Source organism: Vulpes lagopus, chromosome 3 (assembly GCF_018345385.1).
Source record: "Vulpes lagopus strain Blue_001 chromosome 3, ASM1834538v1, whole genome shotgun sequence".
In the NCBI taxonomy this organism is placed as follows: domain Eukaryota; kingdom Metazoa; phylum Chordata; class Mammalia; order Carnivora; family Canidae; genus Vulpes; species Vulpes lagopus.
Window position 1 is genome coordinate 7,334,437 of NC_054826.1, and position 22,609 is coordinate 7,357,045.

The following is a 22,609-nucleotide window of genomic DNA, read 5'->3' on the forward strand; positions in this document are numbered from 1 at the left end:
CATTGTAAGTATTTGCCAGTTTCAATTGTCCTTAAGAATGTAAATTCTCGACTTGTTTTCCCCACCAAAGAGCCAAGTAGTATCAGATGATTCTGGGAATTCAGTTCACTGCAACTAATTCAATCAACTAAATCTTAAGCTCTACTCAAAGCGACAGAGACCAAGTGAACTCTACAGTAAAGGTCTTGATCTCAAAGTGCTGACCTTCTCCTGAGAGACAACAAATAAAAGTACTCAAGTCACTGGACTATCATAAGAGAGTATATAATGTAATAGTAATTTTTCAACACTTATTAAATCCTCATTAAAATGTACTAGATGATGGAAAACACTTGCCAATAAACCAAGTAAGTGCTATGTTTAGGAAGAACCATAGGGGAACTACTTACTTTATAGTTTCTTGGGTCTAGATTTCTTTTATTACATTTTCATGTGATTGCTTTCATGAACTAAAAGTTGTCTATCACAACAACCATAAAATTTACCTTAACCCTCTGATCTTAGGCATCCAATCAGGTGCGACCTGCGATGTCTGCTACTCTGTGCTTTCTGGTAAGATTACTCTGATTGCTGTTGCTTTTCCTCCTTCTTCTAGTCAATACAACATTTAACCTTTAATTTCATCTTTGTCATGTTGCCAGACATTTAAAAAGGACTGAAATAATTGGAACATGAACAAACATAGCCAAGTGTTTTAAAATCAATTAAAAAATTCTTTCAAAAATAGTTTTTAAAAAATAGTTTAAAAATAGTTTTTCTTAGAGGATAAAAGCTTCTAGTACAATTTTAATTATTTGAACAAAGCTATTAAAGTTTAGGTTAATACAAAATTCTCCATCATGGTATCATAATTTGTATAGGAGTATGTGACCTAATTTTACAGTGTTAACAAATGATGGATTAACATGTGATTATATTTGGTTTTATTTTACTAGTGTATTTCTCAGTTTTCTTTGATATATTTTTATGCTGTCCATAAAAATAACCAAGGCTATTAAAATGAACTTTCTTAAGACAGTATCTAACTTTTAGTACATACAGATAGTGCCAAAAAAACACTGAAAATGAATACAATGTTGTATATAAAAACATTCATCATTACTTTTCATTTCATTCTCAACCATAACTATTTTTCCTCACTAACTTTTATTATTGAATAGAATGAAAACTTGTTTCTGTGCACATATCACAAGTAAACTACTTCTACCTGCTTCTCTTCTATTTATTTTTCCTTTATACAAATGTGTCCATAGCGTGAGATAAAAGAAAAACAAATAAGACTCATATCTGGAATACATTTTCTTATCAAAAAGCTGATTTTTGTCCTTAGGTCATATTTTTAATGACATTTGCCTTCTCATTCTGTAGAATATTAAACAACTTTTTTTTTATTAAACAACTTTTAAATGTCTTTTCTTCCTACTGAAATCAAGAGCAATATGTCATTTTAAGCAGCTATCTTGACATAGTTTTCTCACTATCACTATGAATCCTAAAATTGCAATTTTTAGTACTTATTTAATCCATAAGGAAATGGACAGAGTTAATTCTAGCAAATGAACTTCTACTTTTATCATGCTGTATTTACATATTCCATAGCTTTTCAAATTACAATGTGTATTCCATAAACAATAATTGCTTTAGGGATATTTAGAGAATCAAATTTATTAGAAACCTTCAATTTTTCCTTACTAAGACATGTAAAGAAAGAATGTAAATATTTGACATTTCAGTGCAGACTTACCTTGCCCACGTATTGATAATCAGATCCTGTATATTCCTCCAGTAAGAAAAATTGATTCCACATCCACCCACGTTTTTGACGATGCAGAATTTTGCCATCACTCCTAGGTACACGTGTACCTAAAGTTCTCTTCTGGGGCACAGGAGTCCTTCTGAACATTATCTCTGGAGAACAGAAATGTGGCAGGCATACCCAGAGTAGAAATAGTACCAAAAATTGATATATTGTCATAGTTCACTTCTTGAAAATTTCCAACGTGGATGAAGAAAAAGCAGTCTTATTTTATTGGGGTGAATTTTACTGTGTCTCAACTGGTTTCCAACATCTCATCAACGCCTTGGACATGTCTCCAAAAACTTCAAACAAACAAACAAATAAAAAAAAAGTCAGTGGACAACATTATGAATGTTACCTGTCACTTTAAACTTAAAGTGATAGAAATTAACTAATAGCAACTAAAATATTTACTTTCTCTCTTTTATATAAAATAATGATTAGCCTTGGGAAACATACCTGTCTAGTAACATGTCTAAATTTATGAAAAGACCATGGGAAATAATTTATTTCAAATAGTTCTAAGGAAGGGGCATATTATGCTTTTATCTATTTTTTTCTTTTGTCATTACAACAGGTTTCAAGAATTATTATCCCTATATAAAATGAAAATGTAGCTAATTCTGCATGTCAAGTTTTTCAGAGTAATTTAACATAAATTGAAACATTGAAAACAAAATAGTGATTCAAACACACTATAGAAAACACATCTGAAAAAAAAAATAAAAAAAATAAAAAAAAAAAAGAAAACACATCTGTTGGCAAAGCAATGACATTTAAATGTTTATTTATTATTAATTAAGTAATTAATTAATTTATTCAGACAAGGGGTGGTGGGAGGGAGTGGAAGAGGTGGGTTGGGGCTTGTGCTTATATCTGTTTTTTTTTTTTTTTTTTTTTTTTGCTACTGTGTTTCTCGGTTTCCTGTCTCCTTCAGGTCTGTCTCAAAATCTTTCTTCGTATTCCATATACACCAAATTACTACGAATACTTCGTTTATTTATTGGGGGGTTATATTCTGTCCCCTTGCTATAATCCCATGGATTATTTCACTGCTGTATTCACAGTGTCTACAACAGACACACACAGTAGATGATCAATAAACATTTTAATTGAGTGAATGAATACACGGTAAATTGATTTGAAAATCTGAATACCATCCCCGTTTCTATATAGTTATGCCTCAACATTATGTGTGGAAATACATATTTTGAAATCATAATTCTTTTATTCTTCATTTATGTTATTGTTAATCCTAACAATATCATTTTTATTTTAAAATCTTCTTTGCAGATTGTTTTTTGCCGGTTTGTTTTCTGCTAGGTATGACTTTAATTCCAAAATAGGATAGAATGTTTGTTATCCAAAAACTGGTTTGGGGACCAAAAGGATTGAGTTCCTCTTCTCCCATCCAAGTACTAACCAGGCCCGACCCTGCTAGTTCCTCTTCTCTAAGATAGCAATGCATTCGAAGCACTCCAGCACTGACACTGACATTTGTGCTTCCATCTACAGTGATCTGTAAGCAATCTGCTTACTGGTTTTTTTTCTTGGTTTTATTTTATTAAGAAGATTTAAAGGTTAATGCAAACATGCTTTACAAATAAGATTAATGTTGAAGCAGAATTTCCCTTGAGTGTATTAAATGACAGTGGAGCTCTCTACAGCATGTGAAGCATTCAACATGACAGATGTAAACTGTATTAAGAAAACATCATGTAATGCTATACTTTGAGTCGAGAAATTATCTGATACATAAAATGATTTTACATTACAAAGCACTGACTTTACAGAAACTTAAATTGATTGGATCCTAAGTAATAGGAACATTTACCAAAACAATGTTTGTCTTCTTACATAACAGGGCATGATAGATGATATTCTCCATAAACATACACAGTTCTAAGAGAGGAAAGTGTGTAATTCAGAGTATCTGCTCTTTTCTGTAAAAGCTTTAAAACTTATTGAAACAACAGTCATTCTCATCTATTTTTTCATTTTAAAAATATATTTCAACAACTATATGATATATTGGTGATTATTTTAATGCAATTATAACATTATCTATAATTTCAAAAGCCTAAGCACCAATATTTGGGGGAAGAAGTAGGTGAAGTTGTACCTATAAAAGTTGTTAGCAAATAACTGGAGCTTCACATATGCATGGAATCTTTTTTTCCATAATCACTCTAAAATCTATTATTTAATAATAAGTTTCCTGAAGGGTCTATAATAAAATATATTACTTAATACTGATATAATATCAGTATTTAATATATTTAAACTATATTTTATATAAATATTATTGGATAATAATGGTTTGTTTGATAAAACCATTTCAAAAAATGACAAGATTAAGTAAACATTTAAAAGCAAAAGCTTTAATTTTTTATTATTTTGATTTATGATTTTTTCTTTCTTTATTGATTGAGGTTTGGGTACCATACCTAAAAATCTTTCCCTAACTTACGGTCAAAAATACTTCTCTCTTATGTTTTCTTTTCAAAGTTTTATAGTCTTAGTTGTTACACTTAGGTCTATAATCCAACTTGAATCAAGTTTTGTATATGGTGTGAAATATGAGTTGAAGTTCTTTCTTTGCTTATGAATTGAGTTCCTTGTTGTTGTCCAAACGCCATTTGTTGAAAAGTTCATTCTTTCTAGTGAATCGCCTTTGTGCTTTTGTCAAAAATCCATTTGTCTACGTATCTGTGGGTCTATTTTTAGGCTCTTTAGTTTATTACATTCATCTATTTGTTCATCTTTCTACCAATAAGCCCATTGTCTTGATTTATTATATTTTAAAAAATTTTATTTACTTATTTGAGAGGGAGAGAGGATAAACAGGTTCCCCACTGAGCAAGGAATTCAATGTGGGGCTTGATCCCAGGACCCCATTATCATGACCTCACAGGCACCCCATTACTGAAATTTATGTCTTGAAATCAGGTATTGTTAGTCCTTCAGCTCTGCTCTTCTTTTATTTTTTTTATTTTTTGTGTTTTTAATTTTTTGGGTTATTTTAGGTGTTTCATTTTTTATATTTAAATATATAAAAATTTTTATAATTACCTCAGGGTGCATGGGTGGCTCAGATGGTTAAATGCCTGCCTTTGCTTCAGGTCATGATCTTGAGGTCTTAGGATTGAGCCCTGCATAGGGCTCTCTGGTCACTGGGAGTCTCCTTCTTTCTCCTTTTGCCATTGCCCCAACTTGTGCTCTCTTTTTCACTCCCTCTCCTCATTTCTCTCAAATAAATAAAATAAATAAAATCTTTTAAAAAATTATAATTACCCTAAAAAAAAAATAAAAAAAAAATTATAATTACCCTAAAATTTCATGTTTAAAAGGCTATGAGGATTTTGATTACAATTACATTGATTCTTTAGAAGAACTGGGGAATATGGGTATCATAGCAACATTGATTCTTCTGACCTGTACACTCTGTATATCTCTGTCTTAATGAGTTCATATCAGTAATGTTTTATAGACTTTGATAGGCAGATATTGTTCGCTTTTTGTGAAATATAACCCTAATACAATCATGTTTCTGTTGTTATATTATGTTCATGTTTAAACCACTTTATTGAGGTATGAAAGAGATACAAAAAGTTGTACATGTTTAACGTATACAACTTGATGAATTTGAACATTGTAAAATACATCATTTAGTGCTCATTTAAGATCATTAAAATATGTTTAAAATATATTTTAAGAAAAAAGAGACAAGCTAGAAATATTTAATAACAGATTACAAATCATATTTGATAATAGACTTATATCTAGAATACACAAAGAATGCTCAAAATCCAAAAATAAAAAAAGTCCAAAGCCCAACAAATGAATGGGGAAAACAGTTGAACTGACACTTTACCTAAAAATATAGAAAATAAAAAAGTACATAAAAGCATTCAACATCTATCATTATTTGAAAAATGTAAATTAAAATGACTATTAACTATTAACTATGACTAAGTGTTAGTGAAGATGTGCAGGAAGTAGAACCATTTTACACTACTGAAGGGAATATAAAATGTATGCTTTCCTTGGAAGACAATGTATAATTTCCTTGGTAGGTTGTATAATGGCCCCTCAAAGATTCTAATCCCTGGAATCTGTAACCTATGAATATATTACTTTATAACCTAAAAGGGACTTTGCAGAGGTTATTATTTGCAAGATTGCAGAGATTCAAGAGAGTGCCCTGGATTATTCAGGTGGGATCATTGTCATCACAAGGATCCTTTTAAGAGGAAGGCAGGAGGATCAGAGTCAACAGTACAAGATAAGATAAAAGAAGAGGTCAAAGTGCCCTCAGGAAGAGGGCAGCAGCGGAAACACAGGAAGCCTAGAACTAAAAAAGGAAGTCAGTGGATTCTTCTCTAGACCCACTGGATGGAATACAGCCCCGTGGACAAACTAATTTTAGACTTTTGAGATCTAGATATGCAATAGAGAAATCTATGTTGTATTAAGCCACTCAGTTTGTGGTAAATTGTTAAAGCAGCAAAGAGACTGGCAGATGCTTAAAATAGTAAATATACATCTACAGTATAATCTAGTCTTCTGCTCCCAGGTATTTTTTTTTTTTTTAAGATTTGATTGATTTATTCATGAGAGACACAGAGGCATAGGCAGAGGAAGAAGCAATCCATGCAGGGAGCCCAATGTGGGACTGGATCCTGGGAGCCCTGAGCCAAAGGCAGATGCTCAACTGCTGAGCCACCCAGGTGTCCCTGCTCCCAGGTATTTAAAAAATAGAAATGAAAGCATATAAATAGAAAAAAAAAGAAATGAAATAGAAAAAATAGAAAATAGAAAAATAGAAAAATAGAAATGAAAGCATCTAAAACCTGGGGGAGGTGGGGCTCAAGTCATTTGAGTTTCAGACTTTAGGTTTGGCTTAGGTCATGATCTCATGAGTTGTGAGATAGAGCCTCCCTCTCCCCAGGTTGGGCTCCAAACTCATGGGGGAGTCTCCTTGAAGATTCTCTCCCTCTGCCCCTCCCTGCCAAATAAATACATAAATAAAATTTTAAAACCTTGGATATGAATTTTTATAGAAATTTGTGGATAATAGCAAAAAACCTGGAAACAAACCAAATATTACTAGTAAGTGGAGAAACAAATTATAGTATACCTGTACAACAGAATATTACTAATCAATAAAAAAGAATGATCATTTTTTTGTGTGTGTGTTCCACAGGTAAGGAGCTTGAAGTTACCACTACAATCTAACAACACAAAGCTGAACAGACTGAAAAAATTAGCAACTCTTCTAGATCCAAAAGTTCTGCAAGAAGCATTCTGGGCAAACCAGTGCTCCTGAGATTGGAGGGATAGAGATGAAGGAAACCAGACTTACAAGCAGAGATTCAAAAGCAGAAACCAGGGGATCCCTGGGTGGTGCAGCAATTTGGCGCCTGCCTTTGGCCCAGGGTGCGATCCTGGAGACCCAGGATCGAGTCCCACATCGGGCTCCCGGTGCATGGGGCCTGCTTCTCCCTCTGCCTCTCTCTCTCTTTCTTTCTCTGTGACTATCATAAATTTAAAAAATTATTAAAAAAAAAAAAAAAGCAGAAACCATTTTGGAACCAATAGTGTGTAGGAAACATGAACCATAACTGACAAATTACTGGAGGCTTAGTGCACACCACTCTGAAAATTAAAAACCCCAGGGGCATCCCATGATGGTGGGGGAGGCGGGGTCCTTGATATTGTGAGATTTACCTACTGGAGCTTGACCAGGTTTCTATTGTAAAATCTAAGAAAAACCCCCTCTGCTTCCAGCAGGGGGAGTAGAAAACATTTTGAAATTCCCAGATCACTCTGTTCCTAACAAGGTCTGCCCTCAGGGGAAACCAGTTAACCAGAGCCTAACTTTACTGGAGTTTTATCAAAGCCTAATTGGCCTGGGCGAAGGGAAATATATGACTCATTTTCATGTAGCCATCATATTCCACCCACAGAAGGAGAAAAACTGAGAAAAGTTTGTGAAGTTCACAATCCAAGGGCACTGGCTCACTAAATTAGAGTATTCATCCTAGGCTATAGAATGCTTCCCCTGGCTCTACTCTTAACCCATCATATGACTATAGGGCGATTTACAGCAGTTTCATCCCTCTGTTTTTATATGGATTAAAAAAAAATGGAAAAAAAAAGAAAAGAAAAAAGAAAAAAAAATTACAAGGCATACCAAAAGGCAAAGGAGCACAAACTGAAGAGACACAGCAAGCATCAGATTCAGACATGGCAGGAATGTTGTAATTATCAGAGTTGGAATTTAAAGGAACTATGATTAATATGTTAAGTGTTCTGATAAATAAAGTAGATAGCATACAAGAATAGATGGGCAACAAAAGCAGAGATGGAACTTCTAAGAAAGAACTAAAAAGAAATGTGAGAGATTAAAAAAACACTGCAACATAAATGAAAAAGGCTTTTGATATGCTCACTAGTAGATTGGACGGTGGCTAAGAAAAGAATCTCTGATCAAGAGGATATAGCAGGAGAATCCCCATGAACTTTACACATTCATCCTTGCATATTTGTCCAAACCCATAGAGTGGGTAACACCGAGAGTGAACTCTAAGGTAAACTATGGACATGGAGCAATAATGATTGTCAGTGTAGGTTGCTCCTTGGTAAAAAATATACCGTTCTGGTAAAGGATGTTGATAGTGGGAAGAACTATGAACGTGCAGGGGTGGTGGGTATATGCAAAATCTCTGTACCCTCCTCTTAAATTTCTTAGAAACCTAAAGATGCTGTAAAAAAAATGAACAATTCATAAACACACACACAAAATAAAAAAAAAATAGGAAAGTATATGAAACAAACCAACAGTTAATTTGCCCTATGTTAATGTTCCCGAGGTATGTATTAGGTTGCGAGAAGCCGTTATTAGCCTTTTCAAAATATTGCTCCTTTATTACAAATACCACAAATAATTACTCTTCCACTAGCCTGACTCAAAATTCAGAACATCTTTGACACTTCCATTAAATCAAGTACATCTCCAACATGGTCTGTCCATATATACCCTTGCTTTTGACTTTTTCTTCATGGCTCTCAGCCCCCCCCACGCCCCCCCCCCCACTTCCTGCCCCCACCACTCACTGTATACTATGTGCCAATATACTCTTTAAATCATCATTTCATGCAACAAGTGTCCACTAATTAACAGATTTCTTTAAACTTCATCTTTTTTACTTTAAAATATATCCTACAGGGTGTTAGCTAAATTAATTTTCCGAAACCCACTTCACCAAGACCCAAATCAATTAAAAATTTTATTTTATTTTTCAATTAAAAATTTTAAACATATCTGACTACCAGGAAGATAACACCTGAACCTTACAGTTCATTGCAATGTCTGGAGCCAGGTGATCTTTTTAAAAATGTATACAAAAATAAATAAATAAATAATAAAATTAAAAATATATTATATACATTACATGATTTCCCATTGTTTATTTAATTTCAAGCCTGGCGTGTAACTTTTTTTACATATATAAACCATTCCCTCACTGATATATGATTTCAAATCACGTGTAGGTGTTTACACTTTATTGACCTTCCCTCATTAGTGAATTGTTATGGATATATAGGTGCATAAGTAAATATTTTTTGAACTAAGTAATAAATATATTATAAAAAAGACCTTTTGAATAATTCAGGTTGGCTTATTTACAGTGACAAAAAAAACTAAATTTTAGAATATGAAAATATAAGGGAGCTACACTTGTTTGAAGTTGCAGACGGAATTATAATTAGAAGGAATTAAGTGGATTGAGACCACAATTAAACTACTTCCTGATATGAAAATGCTAAAAATTAATGAAATTCTATAGTGTCATTTCCAGTTCATAAATTTATTTTCAAGAAATCCTTTCAAAACCACAGTACCTTATTTTAATCTCAAAAATAACTTAATATGAGTATCACATGAAGTTTAAAAATTATTGAGCCATCCTGTAACATCCTGCAGCCCTATAATTCCTTTAGATCAGCGTTTGGCAGAATTTAATGTAAATTCACATCTCCTGGGGCTCTTGTTAGATGTCAGTATCCTCCTTTAGCAAGTCTGGGTGGGGCCCAAGATTTTGCATTTCTAACAAGCTCCCCTTTAAGGCCGATGAGGCTGGACCACATACTTTGAAAATAGAAAAATCGAAGACCTCTCTAAACCTAAATCATCTTCAGAATGTGTTTATGATTTTTCCCTGTTTAATGATTCACAGCCCAGGTATGTGGCCTATTACACTGATGGGAAAGTAAAATAGAAGGTGACTACTGCAGGAAGACCATTATTATTTCCAAATAATCATTTTTTCCAGATTTTCTTTTTCTTCAGAAGAACCTGTTTGATTCAAGTCAGCACACTACAGCAGTTCATCTGCTCATACTATAAACTGTATTTCCCTTTATATGCACATTTTCAAATGTTTATCTGAAGTTTATTTCATTTTTACAACCAGAGTTTTCATTATTCCGAAATATTTATCAAAACCATTATTTTCTCTAAAACATGTTAATTTTTTTACAGATATGTAAGCCAAGAATCGCAGGTCATAGGCTATACTATAGTAGACATTTTGACACATCTCAGTTATTAATTAGGTCTCCACACATCACAGATGATCAATTAAGCTGTAATCCATCCTTGGCTAATAAAAGGAATTAGTCATTCTTCAGTCAGTTGATTATGTTGATTAAGATCTTAATGTACCAGCTTTTAAAACTTTCTTTAATTTTACCATTTATAATCACAATAGAAAATCCTAAAGATTATTAAGACCAAATCCAAGCCTCTATGGATGAACAATTTTAATCCTTTTAGAGTTTCATAGCACCAATACAGCCTAATGAAATTTCAACATTGAGAAATAAAGGAACATTTTTCAGGTGTGTTTATACAATTTAAATGAGCCGGTGCATACTAAATACTTCCTTTTTATGCAGCTGATACCATTTTATGCGTCTAGTACAAAGCACTACGTGAGATAATTGAATCAAAGCACTACACTAAGGACTCAAATAATATGAGTCCATATGCTTCATCATATTTTCCAAGAGTTCATTACATATTACATACTGTGCTTGAATGTCATAGGATATATATAATTCTAAGTTGAATATTTATCATTCTATCTTAAGTATGCATCTGCATATGTATCTCTGTTTAGCCTGTAAATGTGAAGCAGGGTCTTGTATCTTGAATCAAACGTTAAAATAAAGAGATCGCATAAAGTATTGCATGGTTTTGGAATTGGATCGAATATTATTATTCTTTCAAAAATGTTTCGATGAGAGGGAAACTTTTTCTAAACAAAGCACAACAACGTGTCAAGGGCCATTTATAGCATTTTATGCTCCTATCCTATTTCTGTATTACATCACAGAACTCATACAAAACATTAGTCAAATAGGAAATCAGTATATTATCTTTTTTTTTTTTTAGTATATTATCTTTGAATGAAATGCGTAACACAGAGGTCTGCTAGTATCAGATAAGTTCTCAAACAACGCAAGGATTGTTACCAACGCGTACAGAATTCCAAGAAGCTCTGATCCTTGCTATTCTTCTCAGCTTAAAATTCCCCTTCAAGCAAAACCATTTGAAATTAATTTTATTCTCCAGGAATGTGACCCGCACACAAACCAGTAAGGCACTTCGCCAGCTACGCTATGTGCTAGCATTTTAAAATGACAATTAGCAAAACCAGATATAACACATATAAATTTGGGGCAGTGGGTGGTTAAAGCATGTGGCGGGAGTAAACAGAAAGCATTGGTGAGTGAGACACCTAAGTTGGTGTGGCTATTTTCTCGAAGGTTCCCACTAACAAGCTAAAGAACAGCACCCAAGAGTTCTTGCTTCGCTCTCAGCAGCCTTTTTAGCTTCAGTAGCAAGTGACAGTCCCAGATGTAACGTGATCCTCGATCAAGTTAGCAGTGCTAATACAGCTGTGACATTGCACCTGCTGCTTCCTGGAAGTCTCATTCTACTGTAGCTAGGATTTATTTCACTTTGTGGAAATTGGTAGCAAGAATGCTCTCAGGGTAACTTAAAGATGTTAGGATAAAAGCCATCTGGTACCCAATTTTCTTTGATTCAGGACTTGAACTGCTTCTGAAAAGCAATGAATGAAGAGATAGGGAGAGAAAGCTTGAGAGTTTTATTAGGGATTCCTTTCCAAGATAGGATAGCATTCCTCATTTTGTGCATTCTCAGTAGAACATCAAGAAAAAATTTCCATAGCTAGAAGAAAAAAAAAACCCTTAAAGATAATTTCCTCCTAAAGTTACTTATGTGAAGACCCGTGCATGTACTAGTAACTAGTATTTAAACAATCACTACACATTTCAGCGTGTCCTACTATGAGAATGTGTAGCATAGGCACCAAGTTGGGATTAACCATAGAGCGAACTGCATTCTTGCTGTTAAACCTAAAAGTGCAAGAAGACGTGACATTAATTTGTGAAGTTAGTCAAAGCTACAAACGTGGAGATATACTATCGGTCATAAAAACTCTACTTAACTTATAAATATAGTTATTACACGTGGATAAGCAGAGTAATCGTAAGACAAATCTTTTCGGCATGCATTTCTGAGACGGTCGGGCTTAAATAAAAGCAGACAATTTTATCAGCACTAATTTTTAATTCTAATTATGCTTAAATATTTGGACAATACTAAAAAGCCCATTTGCAGATAGCCTATCTTATCTCTATGTGGAGGCCCATTACATAAAAAAGGATTAACTCCGAAATAATGCATCTGTAGCTGAAGTATAAAATTGGAATAGCATTGCGTTAAATTTCATAGTCTTGAGGGCAGAAAGCACTAGATTGCAATTTATTTTCTATTTTTCTTAATGTGTGGCTCAATGTTAAATGGCATTTTCATTGTGGTTTTCAACTGAACTAAAAAAGACAATACAAGGTTTGTATCTTTCTTTCCTAATAATCATTCCTGTTTTTAAGTCTTAAAGATATCAATGCTTAAGTATAGACTCTAGACTTTAAAACATAGTCTGGGTTTTGTAGATACTTGAAGTATTAGGCTATATTACCACGAGCACCCCAAGGTACTAGCTGTATCAATAGTTGTATGTGGATGTGGCATTTTTTTTTCTTTTCCACAATCTCAATGGAGTGTGTTCAGAATTTTCTCTATGTAGATGGGGTCCCTGACGTTCAGAATTGTTCTCTCAGCAATGTTTATGGAGCATATTCTGGGTGCCACACATTTTGCTATATGGAAGCTGTTAACCGTGAACAAAGCCGAAACAATTCTCACCGGCTAAGAACTCAGTGTTAATGGGTGAAAAGAGCACCCAATCCAAACATGGATGGTCTGAGAAATCTTTCCGCAGGAGATCATATCCTAAATGACACCCAGGGAAGAGGAGAGAGTGTCAGGGTTTGTACTTGTGAGCCTGTTGTATGCAAACAAGTGTAGTAGTTAAACTGAGTTCTGGCAACCCAGTGGGATGGCATTGTGCTCTGTGAATTGGAATAATGAGTCATGAATATGTAATGGACCACAAACAGGGAAAAGGATGTGCAAAGCTCAGGGCAAAAAAGGAGGGTATGCATTGACAAAATGGAATCACTTCACTTTGATTGTAGGACACAATTCCTATGATGCCTACCTAAGCTCAAACCTCGATTCAGGTGGAGGCCTGTTATAATGCAGAGTCCAAGTCATTTGATTCTTCAGCCACAGTTTTCTCTATCTCAGTCAGGCCTGTGTTATTGAAGAGGAAGCAGAAGGCAGGCTGAGAACAAAGCGCAAGCTGACACCACGCCCCTACCCCCCCCCCCCCCCCCCCCCCCCCCCGCGCCCAATCCCAGGTAAAATATGTGTGATATTCCTCAGGCGCTCCTGCCTGAGCTAAAGCTTAGGGAAGGAAAAACAAATGGTTAACTTACAGAGATCACAGTCCTGCAGGACAGGAGTCTCCCTCAGTTTACAACTGCCTCAGTGATTTACAAGTAAGCAAAAAAAAAAAAAAAAAAAATCTTACCAATAGCCTAACTTCCAAAGACCCACAGACTCAATTTCCTGGAGCCCTAACATCACCCACCCATCCATAGGGATGTAGGAAACAAAGGTAGAAGGGAATGGTAAATAAAATAAAATTTTCTTATAACCCTATAGCCCACTGACGAGTCCTTGAAGTAGGCAGAGTGGCATTCCCCTAGGGCCTTAACTGCCTGGATGTTGACACTTCTCTAAAGGCAGAAGTCAACCTTAGCCTGACCCCTAGGATCCTGTAAGTCTACTTTAACATATAAAAATTCTTTTGGAAACTTCTTTCTCTCTACCCCCTCATCTCAAGATACATGTTGACAATCTTCCCCCAAAGTGTATGACCCATCGATATATATCTGAAGGGTCTCCTTGAGTGAGGGATAGGCAGGGCTAGATAGGGAGAGATTGGTAAGGGTCTAAGGGATCAGGCTCCCAGAAATCCCCAAAATGTGGAGGTGTAAGGAAATCAGAGATGAGGGAACAAACCAGACCACCCTGCCCCCGCGTCAGGCCTGGGGTCTTGTTATAAGTCACTTGTGCCCAACTCCAAAAAAAGAAGCAAGCCATCAAAGATGTTATCAGCAGTCTTAACTCAAACCAAGATGATCTAAGTTTGTTGAGACCATGAGCTCCCTAAATAAAAGACTGTTGGTGGAGACACAGGTTGGCAACCCGGTAGGGAGCCCTCTCACTCCGCGGAGCTTTTTCTTGTCAAGAACCTCACTTTCCCGCTTTATGATGTCTTGCATGGACCCTTCATAGTTTACCTTTGTGGGCCCTTTCCTTGGTAAGATAATAATAGCAAAAATATATTTTTGGAAAAATATTTTACAACTACATTCATATAAAGACATATATATTAATATGACATATTAAAGCACTATCTTTGACCTAAGAGTTCAATTTTTACCTCTGATTTTAAAAGAAATGAAACCACTTTCATAGCCCCCCCTCCCCAAAAGTACAGGGGGCCCTAAGCTCTGTGCCTATTTTGCCTAATGGAGAAACTGGCTCTGATCTTAGCAGCAAACATATATATGATCATGTACTTTTGAACTGAGCTTCAGAAATAAACTCCACCTCCCCCAATTTAATCTGACAGATATGGAAATAGTTTCAAGAGTAATGCTTTATGATGTGCTCAGTCTCAAAGAGTTAGTGTCATAACCAGAAATATGACTCAGGTCACCAGATTTCCCTTGTACGGTTCTGAAATGTCTTACATAATTTAATAATGAGTAGATGTGATCATGATTAAAACTTACACTTTTTTTTTTTTAAATTTTTTTTTTTAATTTTTATTTATTTATGATAGGCACACAGTGAGAGAGAGAGAGAGGCAGAGACACAGGCAGAGGGAGAAGCAGGCTCCATGCACCGGGAGCCTGATGTGGGATTCGATCCCGGGTCTCCAGGATCGCGCCCTGGGCCAAAGGCAGGCGCTAAACCACTGCGCCACCCAGGGATCCCAAAACTTACACTTAAATACTGTTATCGAGAAGACATCCTGGCTGGCTTCCAGTTTGCTGGGCACAGAAAATATAAACCCATGGAAGTGGGAGATCTGACCCCCCAGAAGTGTTGAACTATAGACCCTGATAGGATTTGGACACATATAGTCAGATTCTGGATAAATAATATCTATTAAAAATGTTAATGAAAATGTGTTTGGACATGTAATTATGCAGATTATATTAGTTTTATTTTTTATTTTATTTTATTTATACCCACCCCCCGCCAAGGTAAACAAATAAAATCGTAAAAACAAACAAAAAAATGCATATGTTTGACATGTTGAATTCTAAGTATAAATCTGCTATTCCAAGTCCCTCTGAGAACAGCAGTTCAGTAGCAATCTTTCTTTTCAAAGAACTGTGTCTTTAGAAGAAAAGCTGGAATTAAGATCGCAATTTAGTTAAAAAAAAGAATTAAAATTTTTCTTTAAGAAGCATGGCTACATGTAGTAGTGTCTGTCCCTTACAACCCTGATCCTGGCCTCATCAGCATCAGTCAATTCCTAGCTTTGCCTCTTGGAATTCCACCTGAAATACAGCTCTCAGTCTTTCATGTGATATGTTGTATGACCACTTCTTCTAAAAAGTTTGGTTTCCATTTATGTGCATTTGACTTTTTTTTTTTTTTTTTTTTTTTTTTTTTTTTTTTTTTTAGGGCAAAGACCAATGGGGGGGGGGGGAATCATCACCTGGCTGTCATTATTTTTAACCATTCAAAACTATTACAGTTGTAAGTCTGCTTTACTACCTCATTTAGTGCCTAAATCCAGTGTAATACAAAGTCACTATAACAAAAATCTACACTTCTGAAGACAACGAAATTTATAAGCTTTCATATATTAAAGGAAACAACCAGTCCCCGAAACAATTATACACTTGACCCATATTCAGTCACAATCACTGTGGGAACTAGAAAGAGAGAACAGTGGTAGGAAGCATAGAATTTTGCATAAGTAGAGGGATCAGTTTCTGCCCTCCTAAGATTTAGCTATAAAGAACATTCAGTTCAACTTGTACCCTTGGTCTATGGAGTCTAAGGCAAACCAAGCAGGATACGCACGCACACACACACACACACACACACACACACAAACAGTGGACTCATACATCTATCACTGAATTTACTTTAAAGCTTTAAAGAATGAGAATCTATAGCATTGGGAAATGGCTAATAAAATGATATGACAAGACACACAAAAAACAATATATCATTTAAGATCATAAAGCTTAAAAAAATCATGAAGCTTGTAATGGTCCTTTCCGGTTCCATCCCCCCGAATACTGGATATGTCTGATGTGTAGTGCAAAAGGTGCATCCTAAGTTTGCAATCACAAAGTGTGTTTATAAAACCACAGTTGAAAAGACATTGTGCAACTGGAAAAAATTAATTTGGGGGCTAATCAAAAGTAGTTTTAGTGTGTATATCCACATTATTACAAATGGTAAGATTTCATTCTTTTTTATAGTTGAGATATATTTCATTATTCTTTATCCATTCATCAGTTGATGGACACTTGGACTATTTCCATCAGTTGGCTATTGTAGATAATGGTGGTATAAATATTGGGGTACATGTATCTCTCTGAATTAGTATTTTTGTATTCTTTTGGTAAATACCAGTAGTATAATTGCTGAATCATAGAGTAGTTCTATTTTTAATTTTTTTTTTAAAAACGTCCATACTGTTTTCTGGAGTGGCTATACCACTTTGCATTCCACCAAGAGTGCAACAGGGTTCCCCTTTACCCACATCCTCACCAAGAACTGTTGTTTTCTGTGTTGTTGATTTTAAATTGAACAAAATTTTTAAAATGATGTATTTCAAAATTTGTAGGGTAAAATGATGTATTTCAAAATTTGTAGTTAAAGAGATGCTTAGAGGGAAATTTATAGCATCAAATAGCAATTTCAGTAAAGAGAAACATGTCAAATCAATTATCGAAGCTTTGTTAAATAGACTATTAAAAGAAGAATTAACCTTAAATCGAGGAGACAAAGGCATACGTATATACATAATAAATATATATATTTAATACAGAAAATGGTATATTACATATATTATTTCTTTAATAAGAAACATAGTAAAAAAAGAAACATAGTAAAATGAAAAAATAAGTCATAAACCTGGGGAAAATAATTGCAAACACGCATTTATCCATGTTACATTAAAAACATCAAAGTCAATAATTAAACAACCCAATTAAAAATGAGCACAGGCTTGAACAGACATCTCAACAATAACAACAAAATACATAATAAAATATGCCAAATAATCTCATAAAGAGATGCTCGACATCATTCACCATTCATAAAAACTTGAAAAGTAAAACCACAATGTTTACCACTATCGTACATTTAATAGCTAAAATAAAATTTAAAAAGACAGTAACAAGTGTGAGAAGGATGCAAAGCAAATGAAACTCCTATACTTTGTAAGTGGAAAAGCAAAATATTATAGCTACTTTATTTTTTTTTTATTTTTTTATTATAGCTACTTTAGAAAACAAATTGAGGTTTCTTAAAATGTTACACATGCACTTACCATTGGCTACAACTTTCTCACTCGAGGTATTTGTCCAGGAAAAATAAAACCATTTGTTCCCATGAAACCACAGTATATGTCAATGATTATACCCACATTATTCTCTCTTCATTACCATCAAAAACTGGAAGCGTGGGGACCCCTGGGTGGCTCAGCGGTTTAGCTCCTGCCTTTGGCCCAGGGCATGATCCTGGAGACCCAGGATCGAGTCCCACAACGGGCTCCCTTCATGGAGCCTGCTTCTCCCTCTGCCTGTGTCTCTGACTCTCTCTCTCTCTCTGTAGTCTCTCATGAATAAATAAATAAAATTAAAAAAAAAAACTGGAAGCCACCCGAATGTCCTCCAATGGGTGATGGGCACAGGAGCTGTGGTACAACTGTACCCTGACATGTTCCTGTCAGTACCAGCATGTGAACTACTGATACAGCAACACGGATGAATATCAAAGGCATTAAAGAAACCAGACTTAAATACCATATACAGTGTATTTAACTCCATTTATATGCATTCTTGAAAATATAAACCAAATCATAAAAGATGAGTAGTTGCAAGGCACCTAAGTACCACAAAGTGACATGAGGGAACTTTTGGGGGATACGGAAATGCTCTCTACCTTTTCTGTGGGGATGATTATGAAACTGTATACATCTGTCAAAATTCATAAAAATTTACACTAAAAAAAGATGAATTTACTCTATGTAAATTAAACCTTCATACAGACGGCTAATAGGTAAAGAAGAGATGCCCAAAATCACTAACCTTCAAGGAAATGTAAATCAAAACAACAGTTAAATCTCACCTCACACCTGTCAGGATGGTTATTCTTTAGAAGGATAATGATAAATACCATTTTTTCAAAAAGGATATATAGCTTGGCTGTACTTACCTTTATCAAATACTATAGTTTTAAAAGCATTTAAGAAGGCGCACTTCTATAAATTATCCAGAGAATGAACCACTACATACTGTTTATAAATCTAAATAGGCAGTATCCAGGAAAGGTCCATTATTTTGAAATTTTATTCAGATCAGTGGATCCTTTATTCTACTCTGAGATACTGGTGGTCCAAAGAAAAAGATGCCCTAAACTATGTGCTCCATCTCGCTTCCTGTTATTCTTTCATTCTAGCTAGTTATTGGTTGTCAAAACAACAGACTAAACCTAACACCCAACAGTGTGCCAAGTATCTTTTTTTAAAATCTCCATAATCTCATCAAGACTTTATAACCTGAGTTTGGCCTGACACTCAGCGTTTCCGAAAAACAGGGGAGTCAGTGCAATAGTGCATAAAATATCAGGGTTCTGAACGCCCATGCCTGCTTCTGGGAGTGTGTAATTTAATAAAGTGTTCACTGATGTCAGCGCACTGGCTCATCACACTTGTGTTGATGTCAAGCCTACAGCACAGAAACTCCTGCTGCTAATTAGATAACTGAAGTTAAGATTACATTTTCCCTTGGAATCAGATGCAAAAGGTGGGAAAGTTATTCCCAAAGGGGTTTAGATTTACAAGTATCTGATGGAACAGAACAAAAATAGGGAAGGGCACCCTTTAGGGAAAGCCAGCTAGGGAAACAAACTCAGCAGAAATGCATTATAAATGAGAACAAAAGTTATGAAAGACACCACCAAGCTTCCCCTATTCCCACTTTATTCACACACAAATTTCTAACATGAATTATAAATAAGGAATAATATTTTTATGACTTACATGCTAAAATTTCTAACAATCTTTTGTAAATCCCAGAGAAATTGGAGATCCGTGAGTTAGAATTCCATATGTTGTATTTTACACCTTACTGTCTGGGGATGCCTATTAGCTATACCTCTCAAATTGTTTCTGAAAAAGTCAAATTAATGATTTCTCAAAAGGAGTTGAATAATGTATCATTCACAGAGCTAGGAAGGATTTTTCATCTGAGATCATACAAATGGAAGTTTTGTTAATATTGAAGCAGAAGCAAATATCTCGTGATGATTTTCATAAAAGTGTTTTATTTAATACTTTAAATATTTTATCTCTTAGTCTGGCCTAAGTATTAAAGATTATCTTGTGATAAAAAATTATCGACTCAGTGTTATTGTAAAGGTAATTTTATATAAAGCAAGCCCTCCCCCCTCTGCTTTTTTACTTTGATAACATCAACCTGGACATCTTAGCTGTCTGACAAACTGAATCCTTAGTTTGCTACTGAAATATTCTTGACAAGAAATGTTAGTATTAGGAAGAAGTACACTGAACAGTGTATGTGACACAGTATTTTGTATTTTTAGTAATAACATAGACATATTCTTACAAAATAAGGATATTACAAATAGAAATATCCCATTTTAACCCAGCAATGATGAAAAAAGATATGGAATAGTAATGGATTCTGTTAGCAAAATGAGCCATTTTTCTTGACTTCTCTTACTTCACCTATCAACACAATATGTGTTGTTCTTGAATGGTCTGACTTACTTGTGTTCTTAATATTTTACCAAAAGCTTTCAAAACATAGAGCATTAACACAAATTGCAGTGTTTCAATATTTATGAAAAAAATTAAAAGTTTTATTATCCCGTCACTTGATCAATCCATTCAATGAACAATTATTCAATACTTTGTATGAACCAGGTACCAGATTTAAAAGTACAACAAGACTCTTTTAAACAAAGTTAGTATTCAACAGGGAAAAAGAGGTATTAACAGTATAAACTGAATGAACAGCATTAGATTTGTACATTTAAAAAAACTTCTCATGACACATGTTGCTAATTGCTACACCCTGATTAATTTAACATCATTCTTCGGGCTGGAGATTTTGGGGGTTTGACTCCAAGGGTTTGGATAGACGGAAATGGTGATTATTTAGCACTGAGTTTCAAATTGTATTTTCTTTAAGTATATCTGTAGAAAGGCAGTAATTGTTGATTTTGTAAAGCTTTCCTAAGAACCTCAGTATTGGGATCCCTGGGTGGCTCAGTGGTTTAGCGCCTGCCTTTGGCCCAGGGTGTGATCCTGGAGACCCAGGATCAAGTCCCACATGGGGCTCCCTGCATGGAGCCCGCTTCTCCCTCTGCCTGTCTCTCTCTCTCTCCCTCTCTCTCTGTGTCTCTCATGAATAAATAAATAAAATCTTTAAAGAAAAAAAAAAACCTCAGTATGGAAAAAATTAAGGAAAAAAAAAAAAAAAAAACAAAGAATTCTCATTCCACCGGAAAGGAGGAAACCACTCTCAATTCTGAAAGAAGGGCTTTCAGGAAAACAAACGGAATGGCAAGTGGTCAAAGAGGGTGAGTCTCCTGGCTCCTGACAAAGTCTTCGTCTTCTGGGCCACCAGTCAGCTTCCTCAAGGCTTGGCTGGGGGGGTGGGAAGGAAGAGTTAGAAGCACAACCTGGGGAGTAGATAGAAATGGCTGATGAATGTGTCCAGGTGGTGATTGGGAGGGCAGCCTGACAGAGGCCATACAATCACTCGTGTTCTGAAGAATCAACTCGTGAACCAGAGCCAACATAAGAAGGGAGAGAGGAATAGACAAGGAGGTGAGACCACAGACTTCAGGCCACACAATAGGACACTACCAGAAAACATGAAGCCAACCGTACCACATCAGAGGCCTGTACGACTCTGGGGTTATCTACCCAAAAGATCACCCCTGAAATGATTACAGTGTAGTTTTCAAGGGCGAGCTACTTGGCAAGAGAGACCAACAGATATCCAAGAGACAGGCACTACCACCAGCACAAGACTATGAGAGCTTCCCTGCAATGCTCTGCTTTCTGCTCTTCCCTATTAGGCTTCTCCTCACATACACATTTCTCAGCCTGGCTGGAGTCGTCGTCACCTCTGCTGGCCATCCCCTAATTCCCCTGGTCATCTGGCTTTGCCTCCATAATCAGACACCCATCAGAGTTACCAATCATGCTGCCAGCTGTCAGATGTCCGTCCATCTCTTCCCCTGCCAGTCCAGAATTCAGGCGATAACCCTGATAAGCACTGTAAGGCGACACAGTGATGTACAGCAGAAGCGAAAATCTATTAAAAGTTACTGGCATATTTTAAGGGGGTCCTGGACTTGGAAATATTCCACATTGGTACATATACACCGGACATTTTTAGCTAGCTGATCCTTTTTTTTTTTTTTTTTTATAGAGTCTAAGTCTAGCTTGAAACAGTTCTAGAAAATCATCTTTTATATATGTCCAATTATTATATTCCAACCACTGAACAAAGTACTCTTTCAAATGCTGTTAATTCTCAAAATACTGTGAATTGGATCTCTAATTAAATAATTGAGAAAAATTAGGCAAAAATACTTCAGATGCATGTGTTGGGATATAGAAAATAACACCATATTAAATAACTTCTTAAATATAAATTGAATTCTTTAATCTTAATTTCAATAGTGGTAGTTTTATTTATTTATTTATTTTTTTTAATAGCGGTAGTTTTATAGTCCATTTAAAAGTTGCATTGACTAAGGTCATATATTTTTTTTTTATTTCCACTATGCTAATTGTAGTTGATTAAATTTAAAGACAGATATTTAAATATTAATATTTTTTCATGCTATAAATATGAATGTTTGGCCTCCATTTAAAAAAAAACACTTATGAATAAAACATTAAATTTTCTCTGAATGGCAATGCTAAATACCTCTACCAAATGGAATTATGATCCCTGAATATAGAGATTCTATATTGATTTAATTTATTTCTGGTGAAA

At 35.0% G+C, this 22,609-nt stretch overlaps 1 protein-coding gene across 2 annotated transcripts in view; it reads right to left on the bottom strand.

Moving 5' to 3' along the window:
• LOC121486358 (cadherin-10) overlaps positions 1-22,609 on the bottom strand; it is a 175,723-nt gene that overhangs the window by 109,852 nt on the left and 43,262 nt on the right. For both annotated transcript variants that reach the window (XM_041747222.1, XM_041747221.1), the window contains exon 2: positions 1,745-2,100. In XM_041747222.1, coding sequence (XP_041603156.1) covers positions 1,745-1,975 — 231 coding nt within the window. In that variant the 5' untranslated portion in view covers positions 1,976-2,100. The remainder of the gene's footprint in view (positions 1-1,744; positions 2,101-22,609) is intronic.